The sequence below is a fragment of the Cyanistes caeruleus genome, chromosome 22 (genome assembly GCF_971803275.1).
Source record: "Cyanistes caeruleus chromosome 22, bCyaCae1.hap1.1, whole genome shotgun sequence".
Lineage (NCBI taxonomy): Eukaryota > Metazoa > Chordata > Aves > Passeriformes > Paridae > Cyanistes > Cyanistes caeruleus.
The window spans coordinates 230262-254273 of NC_141722.1; the positions used below are offsets into that span (position 1 = coordinate 230262).

The 24012-nt window shown below is 48.7% G+C and overlaps 1 protein-coding gene across 5 annotated transcripts in view; it reads left to right on the forward strand.

The window, feature by feature from the left end:
• The window catches only part of USP48 (ubiquitin specific peptidase 48), a 30112-nt gene extending 6349 nt beyond the window's left edge, over nt 1-23763 (forward strand). For 4 of the 5 annotated variants that reach the window (XM_086860472.1, XM_086860474.1, XM_086860475.1 and 1 more), the window contains 21 exons: nt 44-177; nt 357-439; nt 885-1064; nt 4761-4886; nt 7024-7173; nt 9437-9637; nt 10897-11011; nt 11146-11276; nt 12536-12607; nt 15256-15380; nt 15535-15657; nt 16511-16572; nt 17017-17127; nt 17728-17858; nt 18491-18597; nt 20395-20499; nt 20913-21068; nt 21198-21323; nt 21922-21970; nt 22094-22120; nt 22220-23763. In XM_086860472.1, coding sequence (XP_086716598.1) covers nt 44-177; nt 357-439; nt 885-1064; nt 4761-4886; nt 7024-7173; nt 9437-9637; nt 10897-11011; nt 11146-11276; nt 12536-12607; nt 15256-15380; nt 15535-15657; nt 16511-16572; nt 17017-17127; nt 17728-17858; nt 18491-18597; nt 20395-20499; nt 20913-21068; nt 21198-21323; nt 21922-21970; nt 22094-22120; nt 22220-22242 — 2337 coding nt within the window. In that variant the 3' untranslated portion in view covers nt 22243-23763. The remainder of the gene's footprint in view (nt 1-43; nt 178-356; nt 440-884; nt 1065-4760; nt 4887-7023; nt 7174-9436; nt 9638-10896; nt 11012-11145; nt 11277-12535; nt 12608-15255; nt 15381-15534; nt 15658-16510; nt 16573-17016; nt 17128-17727; nt 17859-18490; nt 18598-20394; nt 20500-20912; nt 21069-21197; nt 21324-21921; nt 21971-22093; nt 22121-22219) is intronic. The other variant, XM_086860473.1, reaches the window with a different exon arrangement.
• Nucleotides 23764-24012: the final 249 nt, after the last annotated feature.

The window sequence follows — 24012 nt, forward strand, 5'->3', positions numbered from 1 at the left end:
TGACATGTTCTCAAGACCTTTCCCTCTGCCTCTCCACATCCAGGAGGAAAAATTAGAAGGGGACAATCGTTATTTTTGTGAGACTTGTCAGAGCAAGCAGAACGCCACAAGGAAGATCCGGCTGCTCAGCCTGCCCTGCACCCTCAACCTGCAGCTCATGCGCTTTGTGTTCGACAGGTGTGTGGGAACACCCTGCAAACCATCGGGGAAATCACCTACCCTGCTCTTCCTGCTTCAATTTGAGGGGTGACAGGGTGCCTGAGCCTCCTGGGGATGCTCAGGGGGGTTCAAGGGAGGTATTTTGGGATGTGAGCTGTTGTTGCTCTGCCCTGAGCCAAAGGTTTGCCTCTGCACAGACAAACTGGCCACAAGAAGAAGCTGAACACCTACATTGGCTTCTCAGAGCTGCTGGACATGGAGCCTTTCATGGAGCAAAAAAGTGAGTTTGGAGCAGTTTCTTGTTATCTTTGCCTCCTGCCTCTTGGCAGACCTCTTCTGTAATTCTCTTTAGGAGGAAATCCCTCCCTGTGAGGATGGTGAGACCCTGGAGCAGGGTGCCCAGAGCAGCTGTGGCTGCCCCTGGATCCCTGAAAGTGTCCAAGGCCACCTTGGGTGGGGCTTGGAGCAAACGGGGGTGGTGGAAAATGTCCCTGCCCATGGCAGAGAGGTGGAACAAGATGTGCTTTAAAATCCCTTCAATCCCAAACCATTCTGGGATTCTGTGGTTCCTCCGAATCCTCTTTGTGACTGAAAATTCTCTTAGCAATGTCCTGAAGCGCTGTAAGTTCAAGTGCAGGCTTTGCTGCCCGGTGAACACCCTGATTTCTAGGACAGGAAGGATGAGTGCTGTTGTGTGCAGAGCTGTAGGTGTTGTGTACTCGCAGGTGGTGTGTACGTGTACGAGCTGAGCGCTGTGCTCATACACCGCGGGGTGAGCGCCTACTCCGGGCACTACATCGCCCACGTGAAGGACCCGCAGACAGGCGAGTGGTACAAGTTCAACGACGAGGACATCGAGAAGATGGAGGGGAAGAAACTGCAGTTGGGAATTGAGGAAGATCTAGGTAAAACCTTTCAGTTGTGAGTGCCCTTTTAAAATAACTTTCTGCCAAAACCACGGGCATCCCCAGGTGCAGCCTCCTGTTCCTCCCCAGAATGCTCCTGCATGGGCTGTCAGGGCTTGGTGGAATGTGGGAAACAGCAATCCTGGTGATTGCAGCCAGATTTGCTTCCTTTCAGGCCCGTGTGAGTGTTTACACCTCGTGATCAGCTGTTCTAGTATTTCTCTGGCTGCCACATGGCAGATAAGAGCTGAGAACAGCGGGCAGCAGGGTCCTATCAGGGAGCAACAGGCGGGTGCCGCTTCCTTGGAACAGATAAGGAGAACGCTTTCAGTTTCCTTAACACATTATGGTTCTATTTCCACTGAGGTGTTTTATTTGGAGGCAGTAAAAAAGATTTTGATCCAATTAACAACTTGGAAGCTAAAACTGCCTTTTTACTCTGAGCTTTTTCCTTGGTGCTTTTCTGTTTTACTGTTTTGTCCTGTGCTGCCCAAATAACTGTGTTTCTGGCCTGGATTTCTTGACGTTTTCTTGGAAAGCTTGGGCTGAGGCTGGACCTGTGAGTTTCTCACTCTGCAGTCAATAAAGGAGCAGCTCATTTGGAGTTGAAATGGTTTTGTAGTGGCTCGGTGTTCTGTACTGCAGGTGCTCACAGCAGGGAAATTGTGAAGAAATTCACTTGCAGTGCAAGCAGTCCATTCCCAGGAATTTTTACCCACCGGGATGTTTTGCTGTGGTTGGAATCTGTGGAATGTTGTTTTTCTTTAAGGCATCTTTGGAGAAAAAAGCCCCGCAGATTTAAATGCTCCCTTGTGTAATGGGCATCAGCCTTCTCCCATTTCCTTGTTGTCACCTGCACGATGAGGTGCTGGAATGTGCCCAGAGATGGGCAGTGGAGCTGGGGAAAGGTCTGGAGCACAGGGAGGAGAGCCTGGAGAACTCCTGAGGAGCAGCTGGAGGAGGTGGGGGAGCCCAGCCTGGAGCAAAGGAGGCTCAGGGGGAATTTCTGGCTCTGCACAAGTCCCTGACAGGAGGGGACAGCCAGGGGGATTTGGGATCTGCTGCCAGGGACAGGAGGAGAGGGAACGGCCTCAGGCTGGGCCAGGGGAGGTTTAGGGTGGATATCAGAGGAATTTCCCCATGGAAGGTGTAGTCAGGCCTTGGAAGAGGCTGCACAGGTGTAGTGGGTTTAGAGCTGGTTAAAATTGCTCATGTACTTACTGGAATTATTTACTTATTTTTTGCTGTGAGATATGAATTAGGAGGAGGGTAAAACAGGCTTAAAATTTAAAAGGTATGAAAAAAATCCCTTTATTAATAGAACTAGAAGAATAAGAATAAAAACTTTTAGAATACTTTTCTTCCCCCTGCCTGACTTTTTTTTTTTAACTGATAATGTGGAGGCAAAACTTGGGATTTTAAATTAGTTACTGTTTTTATAATAGTTTTTCATTAGTTTTTGTAGGGCGAGGAGGGTTTTTTTGTTAGGTTTTGGAGACATTTCTATAAGAAACAGTTGTTTGTTTATTTTATTTCTACGAATAGCAGCTGTCTGGGAAAAAAAGATTTGTAATTGTGGAGTTCTTATTTTTATAGCTTTTACATAGCTGAATTTATGGGTTATGTTAATTTATGGGGTATTGTTTTAAGGATGAGCTGTTTAAAAATAAAGGTTTTTTAAATTTATTTTTGGGATTATTATTTTTGAGAGCAGAGGTCTTCTCTCCCTGGGGGCAAAGGGGGTTGTTTGTTTTTTTGGTTTGTGTGTTTTGTTTTTGTGGAGTTTTTTAAGTTTTTTATGAGATTATAGTTTTTTTTAACATTTGCTTTGCTTAATTATGGTTACTTCTTCTCACATTTACAGTTTGAACATTTTATTCTTTTATACTTGCTTATGAATTAAAGGGGTTATTTTAGTGTATTGCAGTCTATTTTTATAGCTTTACTAAAAGAATTTTTAGCTTTAATACCAGGGTATTTTTTTTTAATCTGGAATTTGACTTTTTTTTAACTGACTTTGGTGTGTTTATGTTGTTTTTTACGTGTTTCTATTTTTTTTTTTTTCTTAGAGGATTCAGTTTGCAGGTCTGTGTAGTGAAGGGTTAACATCTCTCCCAGGCTGGCCCCACTGGGGAGCTCAGCTGCTCTTTAGGGCTGGAAGCAAGAGAGAGATTTCTCGGGCTTTTCAAAATGTAGAATTCACAGAGGTGGATCCAGGACACTTTTAATTGCTTTAATAGGTTGTTAATTTTTAGAGCTAGCTAGCTATTGGGTTTTTCCAGGCATAGAGGAAGCTCTTAGGAGCTTTTCCTCATAAAAAAACATTTCAGTGGATGGTTTCTTTACTAACTATCAATTAATGGAAAAGCAGCACAGCAGGGCAGTGTAGAGTCACCATCCCTGGGGTGTGAAGAAGTGTGTGAAGGTGGCACCTGGGCACAGGTTAGTGGTGGAGCTGGCAGAGCTGGGTTAATGGTTGAACTCCACAATCTTGGAGGGATTTTCCAGCCTGTGCCAGCAGCTCTGTCCCGTTCCCCCGAGCGGCTCCGCTCGCTGCCGGCCCAGGCTGGAGCTGGCCGGACATCTAGTGGTGCACAGGGAAACTGAGCCCTGGGAGGCACCAGCAGCAGCTCACACTTCATTTCTACCCTCCCTGCTCACCCAGTGCACAAATGAGATGTAAGTAAACTGCTGTGATCTCAATTTTATAGAGTTTTATGCTTAGCTGCAAGTAAATGTTCTTATTTCTTGTATTTCAATTCAAGGCTGTTTGGAGAATAGAAGTAAAATGTGTTTAGGAGCTTATTTAAGCTGGGAGCTCAACATTTGTATCAAGTTTTGATGTAATTTGCCTGTTCCAGGCAAAACTGAGGCCTTTCTTTGTTGTAAACACATGTAACAGCAAGAGAAGGTCAGTAACATAAACTGAAGGTCTGTGGCAGGGAGAGTCTTGGCCATGCAGATGGGAACAATTTAGAAAATTCTTGGATAAAATGCAAATAAATATAGTCTGGGAAGTCCCCTGGATGGTGTGGGGGGAGAGGCACATGAATTTTTTCAGAATTTGGGAAAAAGAAACTTAGTAATTCAATGGTCCATTTAGAGTTTGACTAATGGAACATTGTTCCTTTAATTTTTTCCTTTGTTTAAAATGGTTTGATTTTTGAAGCTGCAGCTGTAGATAAGTGTTTTCCTTGCCTGAGAATCCATCTGGAAACAGCAGCTCTTGCAACACAACTTTACATCCCCCAGCAGCTGCTCAAAAACAACCCTTTCCATGGCTCTTGGCTTCCTAAAAGCTTTGCTGTGTTTTTTACATATCCACAATCACCTGTAAATACTATTTTCTTCCCTGAGGATTTGACTCTTTTCTTTGGAGTTAGGACAGCAGAACGAGAGGCAAAAGGGAGAAGGGATGTTTTTCCAAGAGTGGCTTTTGGCTCAGAGAAGTTCCACTGGGGAGAGAAGAAAGGCTCTTGAGAAGGGAGGTTCAGAACAGGCTCCTAAATTTAGTCCCTTTGATTTACCCAGAAAGGCTGGAGAGATTTGGGGCTTTCTTTGGGATACAGTTTTGAGCCATGCCAAGCCCAGTGCTTGGCACAGAGGTGCAGCTGGCTGGGTGGCAAGCTCGTCCCGTGAATGGAGGAGCAGGGGGGAGCTCGTGTGTCGCTGAGGTTTTGCCTTTTGTTCCCACAGCGGAGCCGTCGAAATCGCAGACCCGAAAGCCCAAGTGTGGCAAGGGCACTCACTGCTCCCGCAACGCCTACATGCTGGTGTACAGGCTGCAGGCCCGGGAGAAATCCCTCACAGTGGAGGTGCCAGGTGAGTCCCGGGGATCCCACTCCTCCTGCAACCCTCCAGGTGGGCCAGGAGGTGGAATTTTGGGCTAGGAAGTGGCTGGAGCCCCTCTACTCTGGTTCCAGGCTGGGAGAGCTGGAAAAGGCCCCAGGGAGAGCTCAGAGCCCCTTCCAGTGCCTAAAGGGTCTCCAAGAGAGCTGGAGAGGGAATTGGGACAAAAAATGGAGTGCCAGGACAAGGGGGAATGGCTTCCCACTGCCAGAGGGCAGGGATAGATGGGATGCTGGGAAGGAATTCCTGGCTGGGGAGGTGGGGGGGTGAGGTTGTGGCACAGGGTGCCCAGAGCAGCTGTGGCTGCCCCTGGATCCCTGGAAGTGTCCAAGGCCAGGTTGGATGGGGCTTGGAGCAAATGGGGATAGAGGAAGGTGTCCCTGGGTGAAACAAAGTGATCTTCAAGATCCCTCCAAAGCCACTCCAGCATTCCATGGTTCTCGACCGTTTGCCATGAGCCCCAGAGGTGTTGTGTGGCACCTAGGTGTCTTGACCAGTGAAACCCCTGCGTTTTCCCAGCACTTAAATAACATTAAAATGCTAATCCCTCCCATGTGCCCACTCAGACATTGCTTTCTTTACCAAACTGGTCAAACTGGGAAGGGGTCAGGAGGAGATGATCCTGCTGGGATTCACTGCTGTGATCCTGCTGGATTCTGAAGGTGCAGGAGAACAGCGTGGTTAAATGTCAGCAGCAGTGCACGAGGAGGTGAATAATCCTGACAGATGTCAGGTTCCCTCTGCGACTGCTTCAGCTTTGCCACATCAGGAATAAATGACGTGAAAATAAAGAGGTTCCAAGCCCCAAATGGAAATTTGGGCCGAGTGCCTTCATGTTCTGCTTTAGAATTATGGGGGTGCCAGAACTCCCTGTGGGCTTTGTGTGTGGGTTTAATGTTTCCTGTTTGGCTGCTCCTTGATTAGAAATTCTAATTAGGCTCCTGGTGCTGAGGTGTGTTCCCCTGCACTCATTTTCTGTGGAGGAGCAGGGACAGCAGAGCTGGCAGGTCCCTTTGGATCTCTGCAGATCCAGGGTTAAACCATACACACCTTCTTCCCCCCAGTAACACCCCAAGCCTTTCCCAAGCCCCCCCTGTTTAAAACATGCCCTTCAAGACATGAAACTTCAGGAATTAGCACTAATTCCTGCCTGGATCTGTATTTCCAGCCTGTTTCCTGAGCTTTCTTGCTCTCCCTTTCCTCCTACCCCTCTGCCCAAAACAATAACTCAACAAAAACCTCCCCACCCAGCTCCAAATTCCTGCACAGCCCCGCGGTTGCCTTTGTTTCCCGTGGATTCCTGCCAGGGAACAGGGAGTGAAGGGCAGCAGTCGAGCTTTCTGGTTGTGGGGAGGTTTCATGGAACTGTAAATTTGAGGCATTTTGCTTTGATGCTGTTACAAAGCGGCTTTTCCGGGACAGTGGAGAGACGTAACTTGGCTCTGATCTCAAGGAGGTCAGGCTGGTTATTTTTTAATACTGGATATTCTCCCAAGGTGGATATTTTGGTCAAGAATTAACCTTTTTGCAGATATTTTAGCTCTTCAGAATAATTCTAAATAGGAAAAGACCTGAGATAAGCAGAGCTTCCCCCCTGCTCCCTCCCACCAGCCCTGTGAGGGAAGTGGTTTATCTTCTTTTTTCCCTGCTGAGGTTTGGTTTGTTTGGAGTTTTTCCATCAGTGGCAGCAAAAATTCCCATTTCCCTCACCTTTCTGCTGATCTGCCCTGGCTAATCTCCCATATCCTGCGGGCTCTGTGCCCTTGGGTTTGCAGTGTGCTGATCACAGGTCGTGACAGGCTCCTGGTGTATCCAGAGGGTGAAAAGCTTTTGTTTCCTCCCCGGAATGATGAGGCAGGACAGAGGAGCTGCTTTTAGCATCGCAGCCAACCCCCAAGTAAATTATTTTCTTGGGTGCAAAACTTTGCATTAAATCATCTGCAGCCATCAGTATCAGAGAGAGCAACGTCCGTGTGCTCGGCTTGGGGAAAGACCTTGCCCAGCAAGGCTGCAGGAGGGAATTTTTCAGTTTGCTATCCCCAGATAACCCATGGTAATTAACATAGCTGACATTTTCCCTTCAATTCCTGTTTTTTTTTGTCTTTCCCAGCTTTCCTGCAGGAGCTGGTAGAGCGGGATAACTGCAAGTTTGAGGAGTGGTGTGACGAAATGGCCGAGATGCGCAAACAGAGCGTGGCCAGAGGCAAGATCAAACACGAGGAGGTGAAGGAGCTCTACCAAAGGTTACCCGCCGAAGCTGGTCTGTAAGACATTGTGGAGTATTGCTGTAGTAGAGCTGTTAAGCTTGGGAATGATTTGTGACTAACTCCCAGCTCCTGTGGCCTTGCTGGAAGGCATTCCTGCAGCTGTCTGCAAGGAGAGAGCTTCATGCATGCTTACATTTGTTTTCCCTTGCTTCTTTTCCTGCCTTAACCTATTTTTCTCCTTTCTTTGCTCGTTCTCATGGCCTCTGGCGTTGCTAATTCACTCCTGCTTCTTCCCCATTCGTCAGCCTCATGCTTTGTGACTCTTCTGCCTGGTGAGCAGCTCAGCTCATTAGGGGCATCGAGGCAGAATAACTGCCTGCTCCCAAATTGCCAGCTTGTGGCAGGTTTGGGAGCTGGTGAGCCCAGTTCATCAGCAGGTAACAGACCAAGAGAATGCCTGACCTCCAGCAGAAAATTACTGGATCCATCCCTGCCAGTGCTTCACTGCTCCATGTCTCAGTTTTGTAGGAAGACTGGGGTTAAGATTTTTCTCCTTGTGTCCTGTTGCCTCAGCACAAGGAGTTTTGTTTCCCACCTTGTTTTTCTCTCCTCAAAAACTGATCAATCCATCCAGTCCAGGAAATTTGTCTTCAGTATGTGCTTCCCCTAAAAACTGCAGGATAATTATAACTGAAGACTTAAAAGTTGGTTTAATTGTATGGCCTGTAGGAGAATTCACTGTTCAGGTTTTATTATTGGATGCTCAGAGCCCACCCTGAGATTGGAGTAACAGCAAACTCCTGTTGCTGTAAACATCTGCCTCTGCAGTTTGGGAGTGCAGATGCTTAACTCTGGAGCAGGAAGGTGTCAGAGCTCCTCATGAGGCTGAGCAGCACTCAGGTGTCAGTGTGAGATCAGAGCTGTGCTGAGGGATGAACCTGCCCTGAGTCACTGTTCCAGTTTGGTTTCCCTCAGCAGGAACAGAAGAGTTTGCTCTCGGCAGTTCTGATGTGACAGAGGAATAAATCTCAAAAAATGTGTTTTTTACTAGTGCAGGTGAAGCTCTTCTGCCCCAATTTAGAGATGACAGGACCTAAAACTTTGCCCTGAGGCAGCCTCTTCCTGCTGCTGGCACATCGTGGGCACAGCACTTCCAGCACAGCTGGAGGCAGCATCATCCAGCACTGCTCCAGGTCCTGTCTCTGGAGCTTGGGGATCTCTCTGCAGCTGTGCAGACACATTTTCTGCCAGCTTTGTGGAGCCTGCCCCAGAAAACCCTCCTTTCTGGGGGAGGCAATTTCATCCCAAACTAGCAAACCAGTTCTGACAGCAATGTAATTCTCTGGAGGTCACGGCTGCGGAGGGCATTGCGTAAGATGAAAACACCGTGGATTGAGGCTGTGGAGGAAAAGAGGCTTCACAGAGCTCCAGTGCAAGCTGCTGGCACAGTGTTTTTCTGTCTTCTTTTTCCTCTTGCTTCTCTGTTGCTCCTTCCTAGGAAACATGAAGGATTTGTGCTCAGTTATAAATGTTCCCAACAGATACGTTTCCCCATGGTTTCAGAGCTGTCCTCGTGGCAGCACAGATTGGGTTTGAATTCTTCCTGATTTCCTCTTGATATCCCAGTCATCCCACAGAAGAGTTGTGTAGTGATACTGTGCCTCAGTATTGAGATACAGGGGTTTCACCCCAACCTGCTCCTGAACCTCCATTTTCTACTTCTCTTTCAGCAAACAAGGGCAGGCCTGCTGCTCTGCTTCAGCAAAAAATCCAAGTTTCCATTTGCACTGTAAATTTTAAAATTTTCTCACCTAAAATCATAAGAGACATTGAAAATTTGGGTGCTGAAAGAACAAGGGGAGCACTGACTTATTCTCTGCTGTTGTTGCCTTTAATTTTCAAATTGCCCCAGTGAACTCTTTCTGTTGTAGAAGAAGCCTGTAGTGTATGATGATGATTTAAATATTATATCAGTCCCTTGATGGATGATAGGAAATCCCTCCCCTTTCTTTGACTGCTCTCCAGTAATCCCCAAAAGGTTTGAAAGCACTCCCATTCCTCCTTGGAGCTGTTGCATATTGATTGCTGAATCCAAAATGATCTGCACGTCTTTCATGTAGCTCCTGTCTTCCAAATCTGTGACACTGAGATCAGAATAGGCTGGGAGAAACTGGATCAGACCTTTGCAAACTTGTACCTCAGAGATTTAATCAACAGTGATTACCTGTTAATTTTTAAGAGTAATTATGAAATACCACCTGGTGTTGGAGCTGACATGTATGCTCTTTTTTCTCTTTGCGGTTTCTCCCCTCCCAGGTTCCCCCTACGACTTCATCTCTCTGGAATGGCTGCAGAAGTGGCTGGATGAGTCCACTCCTCCCAAACCTATTGATAACACAGCCTGCCTGTGCTCCCACGGCAAACTCCATCCCGATAAAATATCCCTGATGAAGAGGATATCGGAATATGTGGCCGACTTCTTCTACCGGCGATACGGAGGAGGGCCCCGGCTCAACGGTAACATCCTCTCCCAGTCACCTCCTGGGATGTGGTTTGGAGCCTTGTTCTGGTCCCAGCCCTCCTTTGAGCCATCCTTTATCATCCTAACTTCATTTCAGTGCATGGCTTTGGTGCTGCTTTATTTTCAGGAGATTTTTTTAACATCATTTAATTCTGTTACCATTTCCCAAACTCATTTAGGGTGATTGCAGGGTCTGATTTGGCCCTGGGCTCTGCTCAGGGGAAGGGCTGTGCCTGGAGGAATTGCTGTGGAGGAATGGGGTACTTTGCTTAGGAAATTCAATACTTGGATGGTTTGAAGGCGATTCTAGAAAATAAAGCTTGCACATGCAACACTCCAAACTCTTGATAGTTATTTTCTGTGCCTGCAGCACCCACAGCGCCTGCGTGGGCTGGGTCTCATGGAGTATTCAGGCCAAAAATACCCCTTCCTGTCTGTCACCTCATCCAAGGAAACACTTACCTGTTAGCTTGCTCCTGTTGAAGCATCTGCCACACATTCTGCTTTTCAGGGTCAGCCCAGCCCCTCCAGGCTTCGGACATCCCCTCTTCAGTCCCCAGCTTTCCTTCCTTTTGGGAAGTTCCTCAGTAACTCCCACTGAGACCAAATTAGCGCAGCTCCTGCTGGGAGCTTGTAGGGAAGAAGCTGCTGGTGAGGCAGAAAGCCTTTGTGGGGAGAAACAGGGCAAGGTTTATCAGTCAAGTGGAAGATTGCCTGAAGGGCTGTGGGTTGAGTGTGGCTGGCAGGGAGGGAGGGATGGGTAATAGGATGGGTGGGCATCTTTTCTGCTTCCCTTCTCTTGCTTCAGGATGAAAATCTAAAACACGCCCAGCTGGAGGATTTCCACTGCCTTGGTCCGGTGCAGGAGGGTGTTTTTTCTGGGTTGAGCTGGCAAAGTGCCACAATAATACAGGTGTTTGTTTTCCTGGCATTTCCTGCCTGCTGCAGCTGGGTGCTGCCCTGGCTCCCTGTGACTGCAGGCTGTGGATACCAGGAGCTGTGAGAGCAGACTTGGGAAGCACTGGAACAGATCACACCTCATCTGAAGTATTTCTGTGCTTCTTTAGGCTTCAAACATGGCCTGATGTGGCTGTAACCCCCAACATTTCCTCATTGACATGTGAAATCACCCATCCTGAGGCAGGATAGTTGGTACACGCCTGTCTGAGGACATTTAAACCATCAGGAAACTACCTATGCAATGAATTATGCAATAAATAGTGTAAAAAACTGTGTTTCTTTTCCCCCCACCCAGTCAAAGCACTTTGCAAGGACTGTGTGGTGGAAAGGTGTCGAATCCTGCGGCTGAAGAACCAGCTGAATGAGGACTACAAAACCGTGACCAACCTGCTGAAGATGACAGTCAAGGGGTATGGAAGTCCCAAATGCTGTCAAAGATGCTTTTTAGAGCTGCTTAAACAGCTTTTCCCTTAAGATTTCCCTGTCTGGGCTCTGAGGAAGGGAGCTGTGGTTTTGGGGTGCCAGTGCTGTTGTCTCCCTGCAGGAGTGACGGGTTTTGGGTTGGAAAAGCGTCCTTGAGGAGCTGGCGTCAGCTGGCTCTGGAGCAGTTAAACGAGCAGGATGAAGATGCAGAGCACAGTAATGGCAAAATGAATGGAAATGCACAAAACAAAGGTATTTACTCCTGATTTCCTCCTAATTTCTGCTGCTGTAGAGACCCACCAGCTCTGCCTGATCCCGCCTAACAAAAGACGGTGGGGGTTTCTGTAGCTGTTTTGTTCCTCTTGTATGAGTAGGGAGGAAAGGATAATAAATGGAATAAAAGAGGCCTTCATTTAAGGAGCTTTTTCTTTGCTAAGCTTGAAAACTGCGGGGTGATCTTCATGCTGGAGAGGGAGATGAGGTGATAAGTGGTTTTACAAAGCTGTGTGAAGTTACCACCCCAGACACATGATCTTTTCATCCACTTTTCTCTGAATGAGCACAGGGAAGTGAAAATTACCTTGGAGAAGGGATGATGATGATGTTTATTGTGAGGGCTGAGGAATAAAACAGCACAGCTGATGCAGCAGCACTGGGAAAACACAGCCTAGGAATAAAAATCATGAATTGCACTCCATTCTGTGCCCATATCATGAGAATAGATGAAGATTTTATTTGCCTTCTGCTCTTTAAATGTTTGAAAATCACATTTTGTTGAAGCGTGTTGGAATGGTAGAATGGGAATGATGGCTCAGGGCACCAATCTTGGGTTGGAAGGCTGGAGGACACCTCAGCCCCCCGATAAAGAAAAGGGTATTTCTGAGGTACCACTCATCGTTCCTCGGTGCTGACACTGACTCACAAGAGGCTGCAACTCCCAGTAGTGCATTTGAATTACTCACGAGCCAGGTTGTTCGTTAGGCAGCTCGTTAGAGGCCTTTGCTGTCATGTCATTGTCTTTATGATCCTCCATTCAGTGGCCAACCTTGTCTTTAACTAATTTAGAGATTGACATAGGGCTTGTCAGCCCCCTAGCAGGCTCCCCTATGGTTTGTCAGGCAGCATCTGGTTTAGATCAGGAATTTTGCCAGGAATTCTGCTCCTTCTGCTCTTACCTAGGCATGTGTTTAGGTTAAACTGGGAGATGTCTGGGAGCAGGGAACCCCTGCCGTGTTCCAGCCCTAACAAATGCATCCTTTGTAATCTCACAAAGGCCTGGCTTGTGCTCCATGCACTTCAAAGCCCTCCTACGTGGCTTGGAGGCTGTAATCCCGCCTGCCCAGAGGCCAAGACATCGGAGAATAACAAATTTCCTTCCAAATTTTCCCCTGGGTGAGGGGGTTTACTGTTATTTGAAAGGCAACCATGCTCCTTTCCCTGCAAGACTTTTTTTTCCTTGGGAGAGGAACTCTGTGCAATCCTCTTGTATTATTTTTTTTTTTTTTAATTAGATGAATCAAATGAAGAGAAGAGGGAGGAGGAAGAGGAGTTAAATTTTAATGAAGACATCGTTTGCCCACATGGTGAGTCTCTCCGGGGGATGGAGATGAATATCTCTCTCCCGTGTTGCTGCACACATGAACCTTGTGGCCAGCTCGAGGAGTCACTGCTGAAGTGTGCTTTTAATTCTCATTTTCCTGGTGTTTTTTGCATTCAGAAGTATTCCTTTACAGGCAGACTCTGGTAAGGACTTGGCCAAGCAGAGCTTCCCTCCCTTGCATGGGCAGCTCCAAAGCTCTGCAGCCATTTGGAAGCTCTAAAAGCAGTAAGAGAGGAAGAGGTGGTGTAAATCAGTCCAGGTGGGAGCTGAGAGTATCTGTTCAATATCCTGGTTTACATTAAAACAGGATCACTCAGGCAACACCTGGGCCAGGACCACTCCTGGAGATCGATTTCCCAGCCTGCTGTGCTTTGGTGTCTGTTTACGTAAGGTTTTGACCTCCTATCAGTTGTTTTGCAAGTGATGCCTCATTAGCTGCATCCTTGGCTACCCTGTTGTTTTAATCTCACTTTATAAAGTTTGTGTTCCCAGCCATAAAACCCAGTTTTACTTAAGCTCCTGTTTGTAGGCATCAGTTTGTGGGGAGGCTCCATCTCATCTCAAACAGATAAGCATAAATTAGCTGCACAGCTCCTGTCATCAGAGCTACTCAAGAGCCTGGAGTAAGGCTTGAGAAGTCTCATTTTCAAGCAGAGTGTTTAAGCACTTTGTCACGATTTTACTGTTACTCAGTGCCTTGAACCTTGCATTTCCCATTGCCTCGAGGCTGCTGCTGTTCAATGAAAGCATGGAGCGAACATTCATGGAGCCAGACACGATAAAAAATAGGCCAATAGGCCTTTGGAAAGTGTATGGTGTTAAATTGCTGGTTGATCTGTGACTTGGGGTCATAGCAGAATAAATAATACTAAATAAGGGGGCTGCTGGCAGGGCAGGTTTTGTTGTCTTGAGTTAACCTCTGATTACTCATGAAAAACAAGCGTTCCACCATGAAAAACTCCCTCTGGAGTGGATCAGACAATCTGTAGTCTTGTTCTATGGCCTTAATTTTGTGGTGGAGGAGGTTCCTGCCTCTGGTAGGCTCTGGAAAAGGCAGTGCTGGGTCTGGGAGGGCTGGCTGGGCTCCAGGCATGCCACCCAGGCGTTCCCTTCGCAGCTCCCTTTGCATCCCTGCTGCAATTCCTCGCTCTCCAGTAGCTGCCTGATCCCAGTGATTTTTTTTCTAGATACCAAGTTAAGATTTGGTTGATGTCCATGCCCAGAACGTGTCCCTGGTGGGAGGGTCAGCAGTGGTCAGGTTCGTCTTCCAGATGGCAAAACGCTTGTGCCTGCACACCCAGAGCTGAGTTTTCCACCTCTTTCACTCACCCTATTAATCTGTTTTCATTAATCATGTGATGTCAAGGCACTTACTTACACAAGCTCCTTTTTTTCCCCATCCTCCCTGGCTCTGGGCAGCATCCTGGGCCAGTCTCCGGAGCTGCTTGGCCTTGTTGGATGAAGCTCAAGTGGCCAAATGCTGCATCGAGGCCCGACCTTTGTTTATTAGAGAAAAAGCAAGAGGGGAGCATTGCTATTTTTTTCCTCTTCAGGGCTGGCCAAATTCCAGGCTCAGCTGGAGGGAGTCCGTGGGCCTGAGGAGCTGCTTGTCATGTTAAAAGAGCTGCTGGAGGGTGGGGAGGAAGGAGTTTCTCTCCCTCTCCCCTCTCTGCAGCTCTCCAGGCTACAGAAAAGCAGATAATAAGGGACACCACAGTTGCTGTTTTCCTGCCCTCTGGCTGGTGCAGGCCCCAGTGAGGCACGGATATTCCCAAATCCAGTTCACATCCCGGTGTCACAATGGCTGCTCCTTGTGTTTCTCCTGCAAGTCCAGATGTGACAGATCCTGGGCAGATCCTGGAGCCTTGTCCGGTTTTTCCAAGCCTGCTTTATCTGGCCAGCATGTGTCACTTGGTGTCCCAGTGCCTGAGTGTGTCTCCTGCTTCCACCCCTGAGACAAAAGGCACAAATGGCTCCTGAAAATCCTTGTTGGGGTCTTGGAGCTACCTGAGCACCAGGATAGATAATCCTGATATCAGGATAAATAATCCTGATGGATAGATAAGTGTTCTGGGGGCAGCTGGTAAATCTTGCTTGGATGTGAACATGTAGTTATTCCCTAGAGCAGGTTTAGGGTGAAAAGTCTGCCCTTTTCACATTTTCAGGTATTTGAATAGGGCACATTAAACTGTATTGAGATTCTGCAGTGAGAATTTGGGTTTTCAAGGGTGTGGAAGGCTCCTGGTTTCGTGGGACACAGGGTTATTATCCTGAGGCTCAGCACATGGAGTCACCATGAGAATGTAGCTGAGGATAGCCAGGATCAGAAATCCATGCCCCCGGCTTTTCCCCACATCCCTACTTGTGTTTGATCAGCTGCTTAGGCCATGATCTTGGAAATCTAAAGGGCATTTTTATGAATTAAAGTCACATTATTATTATTCTCTTTCTAAAGGAAACAAGGAGGGAGCTGAAGGTGACTTTGCTGTTTTTTGCTGACGTGGTGTTGTGGATCCATAAATGTGTGGATTTCTTCCCCACATTTGTTCCTTGTAATCTCTTCAATCAAGGGCTGCAAAACATCCCGGAGCATGTTGTGATCAAAGCCTTTCCTTGATTCTCTCCCTGCAGGTGACCTGTGCATCTCTGAAAACGAGCGGAGGGTGGTTTCCAAGGAGGCCTGGGAGAAACTCAAGCAATATTTTCCAAAAGCCCCCGAATTCCCAAATAACAAAGAGTGCTGTTCCCAGTGCAAGGTATTTGTGAAATACTCCCCTTTTGTTGACTGTAAATAGTGGTTGTACTTCTGGTTTTCCTTTTTAATACAACCCTGTGCCATGCAGGAGAATAAAGTCACCTTTAGTAGCAGCTGGCAATGGGAGCTGGGATGTAATTAACTGTTTCCTGCAGATTTTGGAGCGTGAAGGGGAGGAAAATGAAGCTCTGCATAAGATGATGGCCAGCGAGCAGAAGACTTCACTCCAGAATCTGTTCCATGATAAATGCAGACCTTGCCTGGGCAGCTGGCCTCAGGTAGGGAAGGAGGGGGATCAGGGGGTGCAGCCAGGCTTGGGAGAGCTTTTTGTTGGCTTTAATCCCTCTCCTGCCCAGGGCAGCTGTGGCTGCCCCATCCCTGGAAATGTCCAGGGCCTGGTTGGACATGGTTTGGAGCACCTGGGATAGTGGAAGGTGTCATCAAGAGATGAAGGGAAATTAAGAAGTGTATATATATGTATATATATATATATTGCTCAGGTGTGCTGAGTCTCCCACAGAAAGATGGGGCGAGCCCTTAAGTCTGTCTTTGGGAAAGGGGTGAGGAGAATGAAGAGCATGGAAGTAATTTTGTCACCCAACTCTTGGGGGCTGGGTGATTTCTTGTCCAGGAGCAAACAATTTAAAGGAAGACTGGGACAAAAACCCACAGATTATCCCAAAAATGCTGTCTCATTTGGTGCACAGCTGTGGTTTTGCATCCCTGCTGCTGCCAAAAGGAAAATCTTGTGGATTTTGACGTTGGAAGCAATTGAGGGTGTTGGGGTGTTCTCACCCCGTGTCTGTGGGAGTGCAGGGATTCACCAGATTCAGATGCTGAGAGAAACAGTGCTGGGGAGTCCTGGCTGCTCCAGGGAAATGCTCTTTCCCGCTGGGAATTAAAAGTAATTGGATCAAAAGCTCAAGTAACTTCATAATAAACACAAGATTAGCAAAGGCAGTGCTTAGTACCTGATCCCAAATTATTTTCCTTGGCTTTCACAGCCCACTTGGATGGAGTTGTCATGGTAAAGCAGCACTGAGGTCTTGATGGGAGCGAGTGCTGCTGAAAAACCGAACAGTCATTGTTGGGTTCATTAAAAAGATCCTTTTTCCTCCTCTTTTTCCCCAGGAGACAGATGAGCTGTATATTGTCTCACAGTTCTTTGTAGAAGAATGGAGGAAATTTGTCAGGTAACTTGGGTGGAGGGTTTTGGTGCTTTTTATCTCTTGTTTTGGGGGCTGTAGATAATATTTTGCTTCTGACTCCCAGCACAGTGAGCTCCCGGAAACAATGAAGCTGATTTTTGCAGGACTTGTATAAATTGTAATAGAGTGTAAGACACAGAATTTCCTTGTTTGCTGTGTGTTAACCAGATGGTCAGATTAGCTGGTAACCTGATTAGTTTTTTCATCTGTCTGGAGCTGTGTCCCAAAGGTCACCGCTCGGGCTGGAGATGGAAATCTCTGCTGGACAGAGTCATTCTGCATCGCAGAGGAACACAGACCTCATTTCCTCATCACTAGTAGTTACTGTTCCTTGTTGGAATGCCTTGTGTAAATATTCACCTGTGCTTTCTTGCTGGAGAGTTGTGGGGATGTTGGTGGGATCACCTGAGCCAGCTCTCCCTGTTGCAGGAGGCCGACACGCTGCAGCCCCGTGTCCTCCATAGCAAACAGCGTCCTGCTCTGTCCTCACGGGGGGCTCATGTTCACCTTCGCTTCCATGACCAAAGAAGACTCCAAACAGTGAGTTTCTTCCCTTCACACCCTTTCCTTCTGCCAGGAGCCTCGGGAGAGCATTCCCAAAGGAATGTTCTTGCTGCTGAGCCGCAGCAAGATGAGGAGTAATCCTTTCCCTGAAAATCAACGTTGAGGCTTTCTCAGAGCCACCTCTGCCTTCCTGCAAGGCAAGACTGAAACTGCCCAAGGATGCTTTGTCAGGAACAAAGAGCTTCCTTCAGCTTGGTTTGTTCCTGACCATCGCCACCCTGGATTTGGCCAGGACACAGAAAAACCCTGCTTCTTTACAATGTGCTTTCTGTGAGCCTTTGCCAGAGTGCTGGCTGCAGGGCTGGACTTCATGCTCCATAGCCTTGCTTCTGCAGTGATGCAGCACTAAAAGCAGGGAATCTTCCACTCCTTTCCTCCTCCATCCCCTCCTCCAGCAGGATGGGAGCACAGCAGTGTCACTGATCACAGGCTGCTGTTCTCTGGGTGTAGCTGGGTGCTGGGTGGATTTTGCATTTCTTTCATTGGCAGACCAGCAAGCCAAAGAGGAAGGGTTTCTTGGGAGTTCAGGGCTTGGCTTTTCCATGTCATAAAGCACCTGCCTGTTCCTTTGCACAGTATAGCTCTGATATGGCCCAGCGAGTGGGAGAGGATCCAAAAACTCTTTGTTGTGGATCACGTCATCAAAATCACCCGGACACAGGCAGCTGGGACCGGCCCTGAGAGCGCCTGCTTCACCTCTGAGCCCCGTGAGTGACCCCTGCTCCTGGGGTTAGAGACTTGTAGGGTGTCAGTGGGAAACAGAGCTTGGCAGATTCCCCCCAGCAATGCTGTGTCCAGCTCTTAAGCACAGGAAGGGTGTGGAGCCACTGGAGAGAGCCCAGAGGAGCCCACGGAGGTGCTCTGAGAGCTGGAGCCCCTGGAGCCAGGCTGGGACAGCTGGGGGTGCTCACCTGGAGAAGAGAAAGCTCCATGAAGAGCTCAGAGCCCTTTCCAGTGCCTAAAGGGGCTCCAGGAGAGCTGGAGAGAGACTGGGGACAGGGGTCTGGAGTGCCAGGACAGGGGGAATGCCTTCCCACTGCCAGAGGGCAGGGTCAGGTGGGATATTGCACCTTGGCTGTAAGGATGGTAAGGCCCTGGCACAGTTTGCCCAGAGAAGCTGTGGCTGGCCCATCCCTGGAAGTGTCCAAGGCCTGGAGCAGCCCAGGATAGTGGAAGGTGTCCCTGCCCATGGCAGGGAATAGGATGGGATCCTAAAGGTCTCTTCTATCCCAGACCACTCTGGGATTTGATGTGGTTCACTCTCAGTTAGCAGTGGGAGGTGCTGGGGGCCCTGAGGAGCTGGAGCAATTAAATGTTTTTTGCCTTGATGTTTGCCCAGAGCTGTGCCCTGAGTGCCGGGAAGGGCTCCTGTGCCAGCAGCAGCGCGACCTGCGTGAATACACCCAGGCCACCATCTACATCCACAAAGTGGTGGATAACAAAAAGGTGAGGACTCTCCCCATCCCTGCTCAGCCTGGCTCCAGGCACCCCAGAAATGCCCCAAGAGGGCTGTCACAGCTCCCATGTCCCCCACCCCCATGGTGGGGACCCTGCTGGTCTGCGCTGGTGGTGAGGGCAGAAATCTGGGCAGCTTTGGCAAAACCAGCAAATTGGGACATTCTGGCTCTGAAAATTCCATCTCCTCAAGGCTTCCTTTTGCCAAACCAAATCCTTTGTGTTTCCAGGGATGCTCCCAGCTGTTTTCTCTGTCTTAGCTGTGTTCCCAGGCTCTACCTGCTCTCCTCCCCCTCCAATATTTGTCATTTCCTTTCTTCTTGCTCAAGTGACATTTTTATTCTTTGATGGAGATGAGCTCTTCCCCTCAGTGCTGGTGAGACAATGGACTTGGAGATGGTTCTCAGGATCCCCTGAAGTTGTGAATTTTGTTTTTACTGATCTTAAGTGTCAGGATCAGCTCTAGAACTGGTTTACCAAGTAGCCAAAGCTGCTTCTGGTAAACCCCCCTCCTTAGGGCTCTTAAGAAGGGTGCCAAGGGTGGGCAGGCTCGGATGAAGACAATCTCTTCACCTTTGGAGTGTGGGGTGGGATTTTTCTGGCCTTGCCTTGATTTCCACATCCCTGCCAATCCCAGGGAGGCGCTAGAAGCCGGGGAACCAGAGGGAGCTGGAGGCTGGATGCGTTCCTGCCTCGGTTGTGAGATGTGGATCACGCAGCACCGTCTGGAGCCATCAGCCACGGGCTTTCAGCCTGAATCCCTCTTGGCTCTGCTGCACAAGAGGGTTGGGTGTTGTGTTTTTCTGGCGCTGGACAGGGCTGTGCTCACATGTGTGGCTGGCAAAAAAACAGGGAGCTATTCTTTGTGGAGCAGCTGGAGCTGGAGAGAGGGGGTGCAAACGTGCCCACGAGATCCCCCAGTAACAGGGCAGCCTCGGCAGGATGGGGAGCAGCAGGAATGCTGGCCAGGATCACTGCTGGCAGCACTGGCAGCCACTGTGCCCTTCCTGCTGGTCTTTGCAAAATCAAGGAGTGTTTCCCAGCCCCTCACCCCTTTTCCTCCTTCCTCTGCACCACCTGCTTCTTTCTTGGGGTGAATGGTGCTGCAGAGGGAAGCCTCACCCAGATAAAATCATTGCAAGGTGGCACTGCTGGAATTCAGAGGGCTCTGGGGAATGTTCAGGGGCTGGAATTGCATCATTAATTGTAAATACGTTGATGGAGAAGAGAGCTCTTGGCATCCTGGGCTCCTGCAAAGCAGTTCCAGCCACAGTGTAGCTGGGAATTCACATCCAGGCAAATCCATGCCTGGAGTGACTTTCACTGGCCTCAACAGCTTCTTATTTTTGTATTTGTGTAAATTATTTAGATTCCATTTACTTAGATCCTCCAGCCCCATAAGTAATAGTGCTGCGTGTCCCTGCCAGGCTGCTGCAGGGGCAGATAAATGTCTTAATTCACAGAAAATGCTTTCTCTGTGTCGAGGCTTTTGTAATACACTTAGACCAAGCAGCTGATGGGAAAGGAATCAGTCCAGGTCCCAGGAGACTTCCCTTTGCCTGGAGAGGAGGGCAGGAAGCACCTGCAATTCCACAGAGGGGGATTCCTGAGCTGAATCCCACTGGGGTTCCACACAGCTGGGGAGGGTGGGGGAGCCTTTGCAGAGCTCGTGGAGCAGCTCCTGGGGTTATTCCTGGGCTCTCTGGATGGAGGTGGTGCCTGGCAGTCCATGCTGGGACAGGCCATGTGCGTGCTGTCGGTTATGGAGAATGATTTTTATGGCTCCAGGTAATGAAGGACGCGGCTCCAGAGCTGAACGTGAGCAGCTCAGAAGCTGAAGAGGAAAGGGAGGAAAACAAGCCAGAGGGGGAGCAAGATCCTGATTTTAACCAGGTAGAAATGAAAAATCCCATCAGGTTCCTTGATTTTTGTATCCTCTTGAGTCAGCACGATGGGATCGCCCGTCCTCCTCCTCTGCATCTCACTGGCAGCGGAAAATTATCTTAAATTGTCATTTGACTTGTGAAACCACACCAGTGCTGGGTTTGGAGAGATTAAATATGGATAAGGATTCATGTGCATGTGGAAATCTGCCCCACGTTGTCATTAGGACTAGGAACTGAGGTTTGAAGGCAAATCCTTTGTTCATCTCCACACTTGCATGCTTCAATTGGCTTTCCAAGGGGTTTTCCATCGCTTCCTGCCTCCCCTCGCGTGACCAATTGGCCCCAAACCCTCTCAGGGATCTGGGAAGGTTGTGTTTATCCCTAAACAACTCCACTCCTTGTTGTTTGCCTCGTCTCCAGGCCAACGGCAGCGCCAAACGCCAGAAGCTGTCCCAGCAGAGCTACATCACTTACCAAAAACAGGGAATCAGGAGGAGCACACGGCACCGGAAGGTCCGGGGGGAGAAAGCGCTGCTTGTGTCAGCCAACCAGACCCTGAAAGAGCTGAAAATCCAGGTGAGGCCGGCTCTCCTGCCAGGAACGAGGCAGGAAACACAAAGTGGGGGGTTTGGGGGCAGGGGAAGGGTCTGGCTCCCCCAGGAGCTGGGGACGGCTGCGGGGCGTCAGCTGTCCGTGTGTCCCCAGATCATGCACGCCTTCTCCGTGGCCCCCTTCGACCAGAACCTGTCCCTGGACGGGAAGATCCTGAGCGATGACACGGCCACGCTGGGCAGCCTGGGAGTCATCCCCGAGTCCGTCATCCTGCTCAAGGTACCGGGATTGGGGAGCGCTGTGGGAGCAGGGAGAGCCAGGAGAGGCACGGGGGGTTCTGTGTGGAAATGGGGACACGTGGAACGCCCTCCTTGGAGGGGAATCCTTAATTTTTTTTGTCTTGGGGAAGGAAAATCCTTATTGTTTTTTGTTTTGGAAAAGAAAAATCCTTATTTTGTTTCAGAGGAGGAATAGCCTGAGGTGTTCGAGGGGCTTTTTTTGGTTTTGTTTTTTGTTTTGGAGGAGGAAAAGCCTTAATTTTTTTATGTTAGGGGAGGAAAATCCTCATTGTTTTTGATTTGGAGGAGGAGAATCCTTAATTTTATTTGTTTTGCAGGAGGTAATTCCTTTTTATCTTTGTTTTGGAAGAGAAAAGCTCCCTTTTTTTTATTTCCAAGCGTGCTTTGTAGCTGATTTGGCTGGTGAGCTCTGTGGGTACAACCCAAAACAGGACTGAATTAGGGAGTGAGTCCTAATTCCCATCGAGTTCCCGGTGTTTGGGCACGAGAGCTGTTCCTGTTCCCTGCTCCTCTGCTGAGCAGAGCCGAGGTCCCCCGGATCCTGCCCTTGTTAATTCCCTCTCCAATGTCCTTTCCAGGCTGATGAGCCCATTGCAGATTACGCAGCCATGGATGATGTTATGCAAGGTGAGAGGGGTGGGGAAGGATTTGGGTTGGGAAGGTGGAAAATGGGGATTGTGACACTTCCTTGTCACCACCTGTGGAATCCTCAGAGTGACTTCTAATGCCTGCCTTCCTTTTCCATCCCAGTTTGTATGCCTGAAGAGGGATTTAAAGGTGAGTCCAGGTGTTCTGCCCCCTTTTGTATCCCCTCACGTGAATTCCACCCCGTTCCCATTTCCCTGCTCATCTGCTGGTGGTGTCTTTCCTTCCCAGGGACTGGTTTACTTGGCCACTAATGGTTTTCCAAGAGGAGCAACCAGAAGGGAAGAGGATTTGTCACATGGTAGGGCATTAAAAGAATAAAAACAGGTGGATACAGTACTTTTTGACTCTTCCAGAAGGCAAAAGTCCATCATGAGACGTTTGCTCCCCAAAAAACAAAACAAATGCCTTATGTCAAAGCAGATTGCACTGAAGGACATCCTGCTTCAGGACAGCGTTCTGGGTTTATTTAATAGAGAACAGGAGGGTTGGGAAGTTGAGCAGCAGTTGGTGTGTTTGGGATGAGGGCTGGCCCCAAGCCTGGCCACAAAGGGGTCCAGTAGATCCAGACCACCCTGGTCATTCTCCAGTAACTCTTTAGGATAATCCTGTCTTTGATCCACTCTTATGCTTTCAGTCCAGCATGGAAGCACAGGAATTGTGACTTGGTGAGGAGTATCTGGCGCTTTCAGACAACAAAACTTCATTTACTTAACCTGAAATGGAAGCTGGGCTCTGCCTCCCAAAGCCTCCCAGTGACTGGGAGCTGCCCCCCCTGCCCTCATTTCCACACCTTGGACAATCCACCACCCACCTGGGCTCTGGGAACTGTGGGCTTTTTTAGAAATGTGGGATATTTTAATGAGTCTGGAGAACATTTTCCTCCAGTCTGGCGCTGCTGGGAGCGTTCCTGGCTCAGGGCAGTCAGAGCTGGCGAGGGGGTGCAGGTGGCTGCCGTGTTTCCCATGGGAAGAGCTTTTCCTACTCCTCTCTCCTCATTTTTCAGCAATGCACTAAATTTTTATTTCTTTTTATTTTTAATCTCCCAGCAAAGTTTTCTCCCCATTTAACATTTAGCAGGAAATAGTTTCCCACTTCCAGACTGATCCACACTGAGCACTGCCAAGGGATCTCTTTATTAGAGATCCTCTTCCTTTCCAACCTTTTCCTTTGTCTCCACAGAAAAACACAATGCAGAGATCACATCAGTTTTACTTTTTCAAGGTTTGCAGGAATTTGGGGTGCAAGAAGAGAGTGGGGGCCACAAATTCCATCCCCAAAGCCCCACTGGTTTTGATTTCCAATGTTTTTATGCTAAGAATTCCAGTTCCTCTTTGCCCGGTGCCTTCCTCCCTTGTCCCTGCCAGGTTTGGGGGTGAAGCAGCAGCATTTGAGGGGCTCTGAATTTCCTAAAAAGTGATTTTTATGGGTAGTTTGAACCCGTGGATTCTTTCCCAAGGTATAGACATGGCAAATTCCATTGCCAAAGCCACAGGAGGCTTTTCTTCCCAACCTGAAGCACTCGCTTGTGTACATATTCCTTGGAAATTCCATCTTTTCAAGTTGCTGTTAATTTTTTTTAATGTTATATATTAAAAAGTCTCTTCTTTGAGCTGACACTGTTGTGGGGAGGAATCCCATGGGGTGTTCCAGGGCTGTGGCGGTTCCGGCAGTGCCGGGTCCTCTGGAGGATGCAGATACAAGGTGTGAGCCAAGGCCCCGTTCCTGTTTTGTCTGTTATTTGCAAATATTATCAGATTAAAGTTGTCACTGGAGCTGTGGCAGCCTCTGTACAATGTGGACATATGGGCTGAGGGTGTTGGAGCAAGGTGGATGTGCTTATCCCATAAATCCCACTTGGAGCTGTCCCAAAAAGGAGTGTGGGCACTGCAGGGTGGGGTGGGGAGCAAGAGGGACCCTGCTGGAGCAGGAATTCCCCCTCCTTTGCACAGGGAGGGAATAGGGTCTGGAGCTTGGGCACTATGTTTGGTGGCCCTGGCCCTGTCACCCCCACCCCTGTCCCC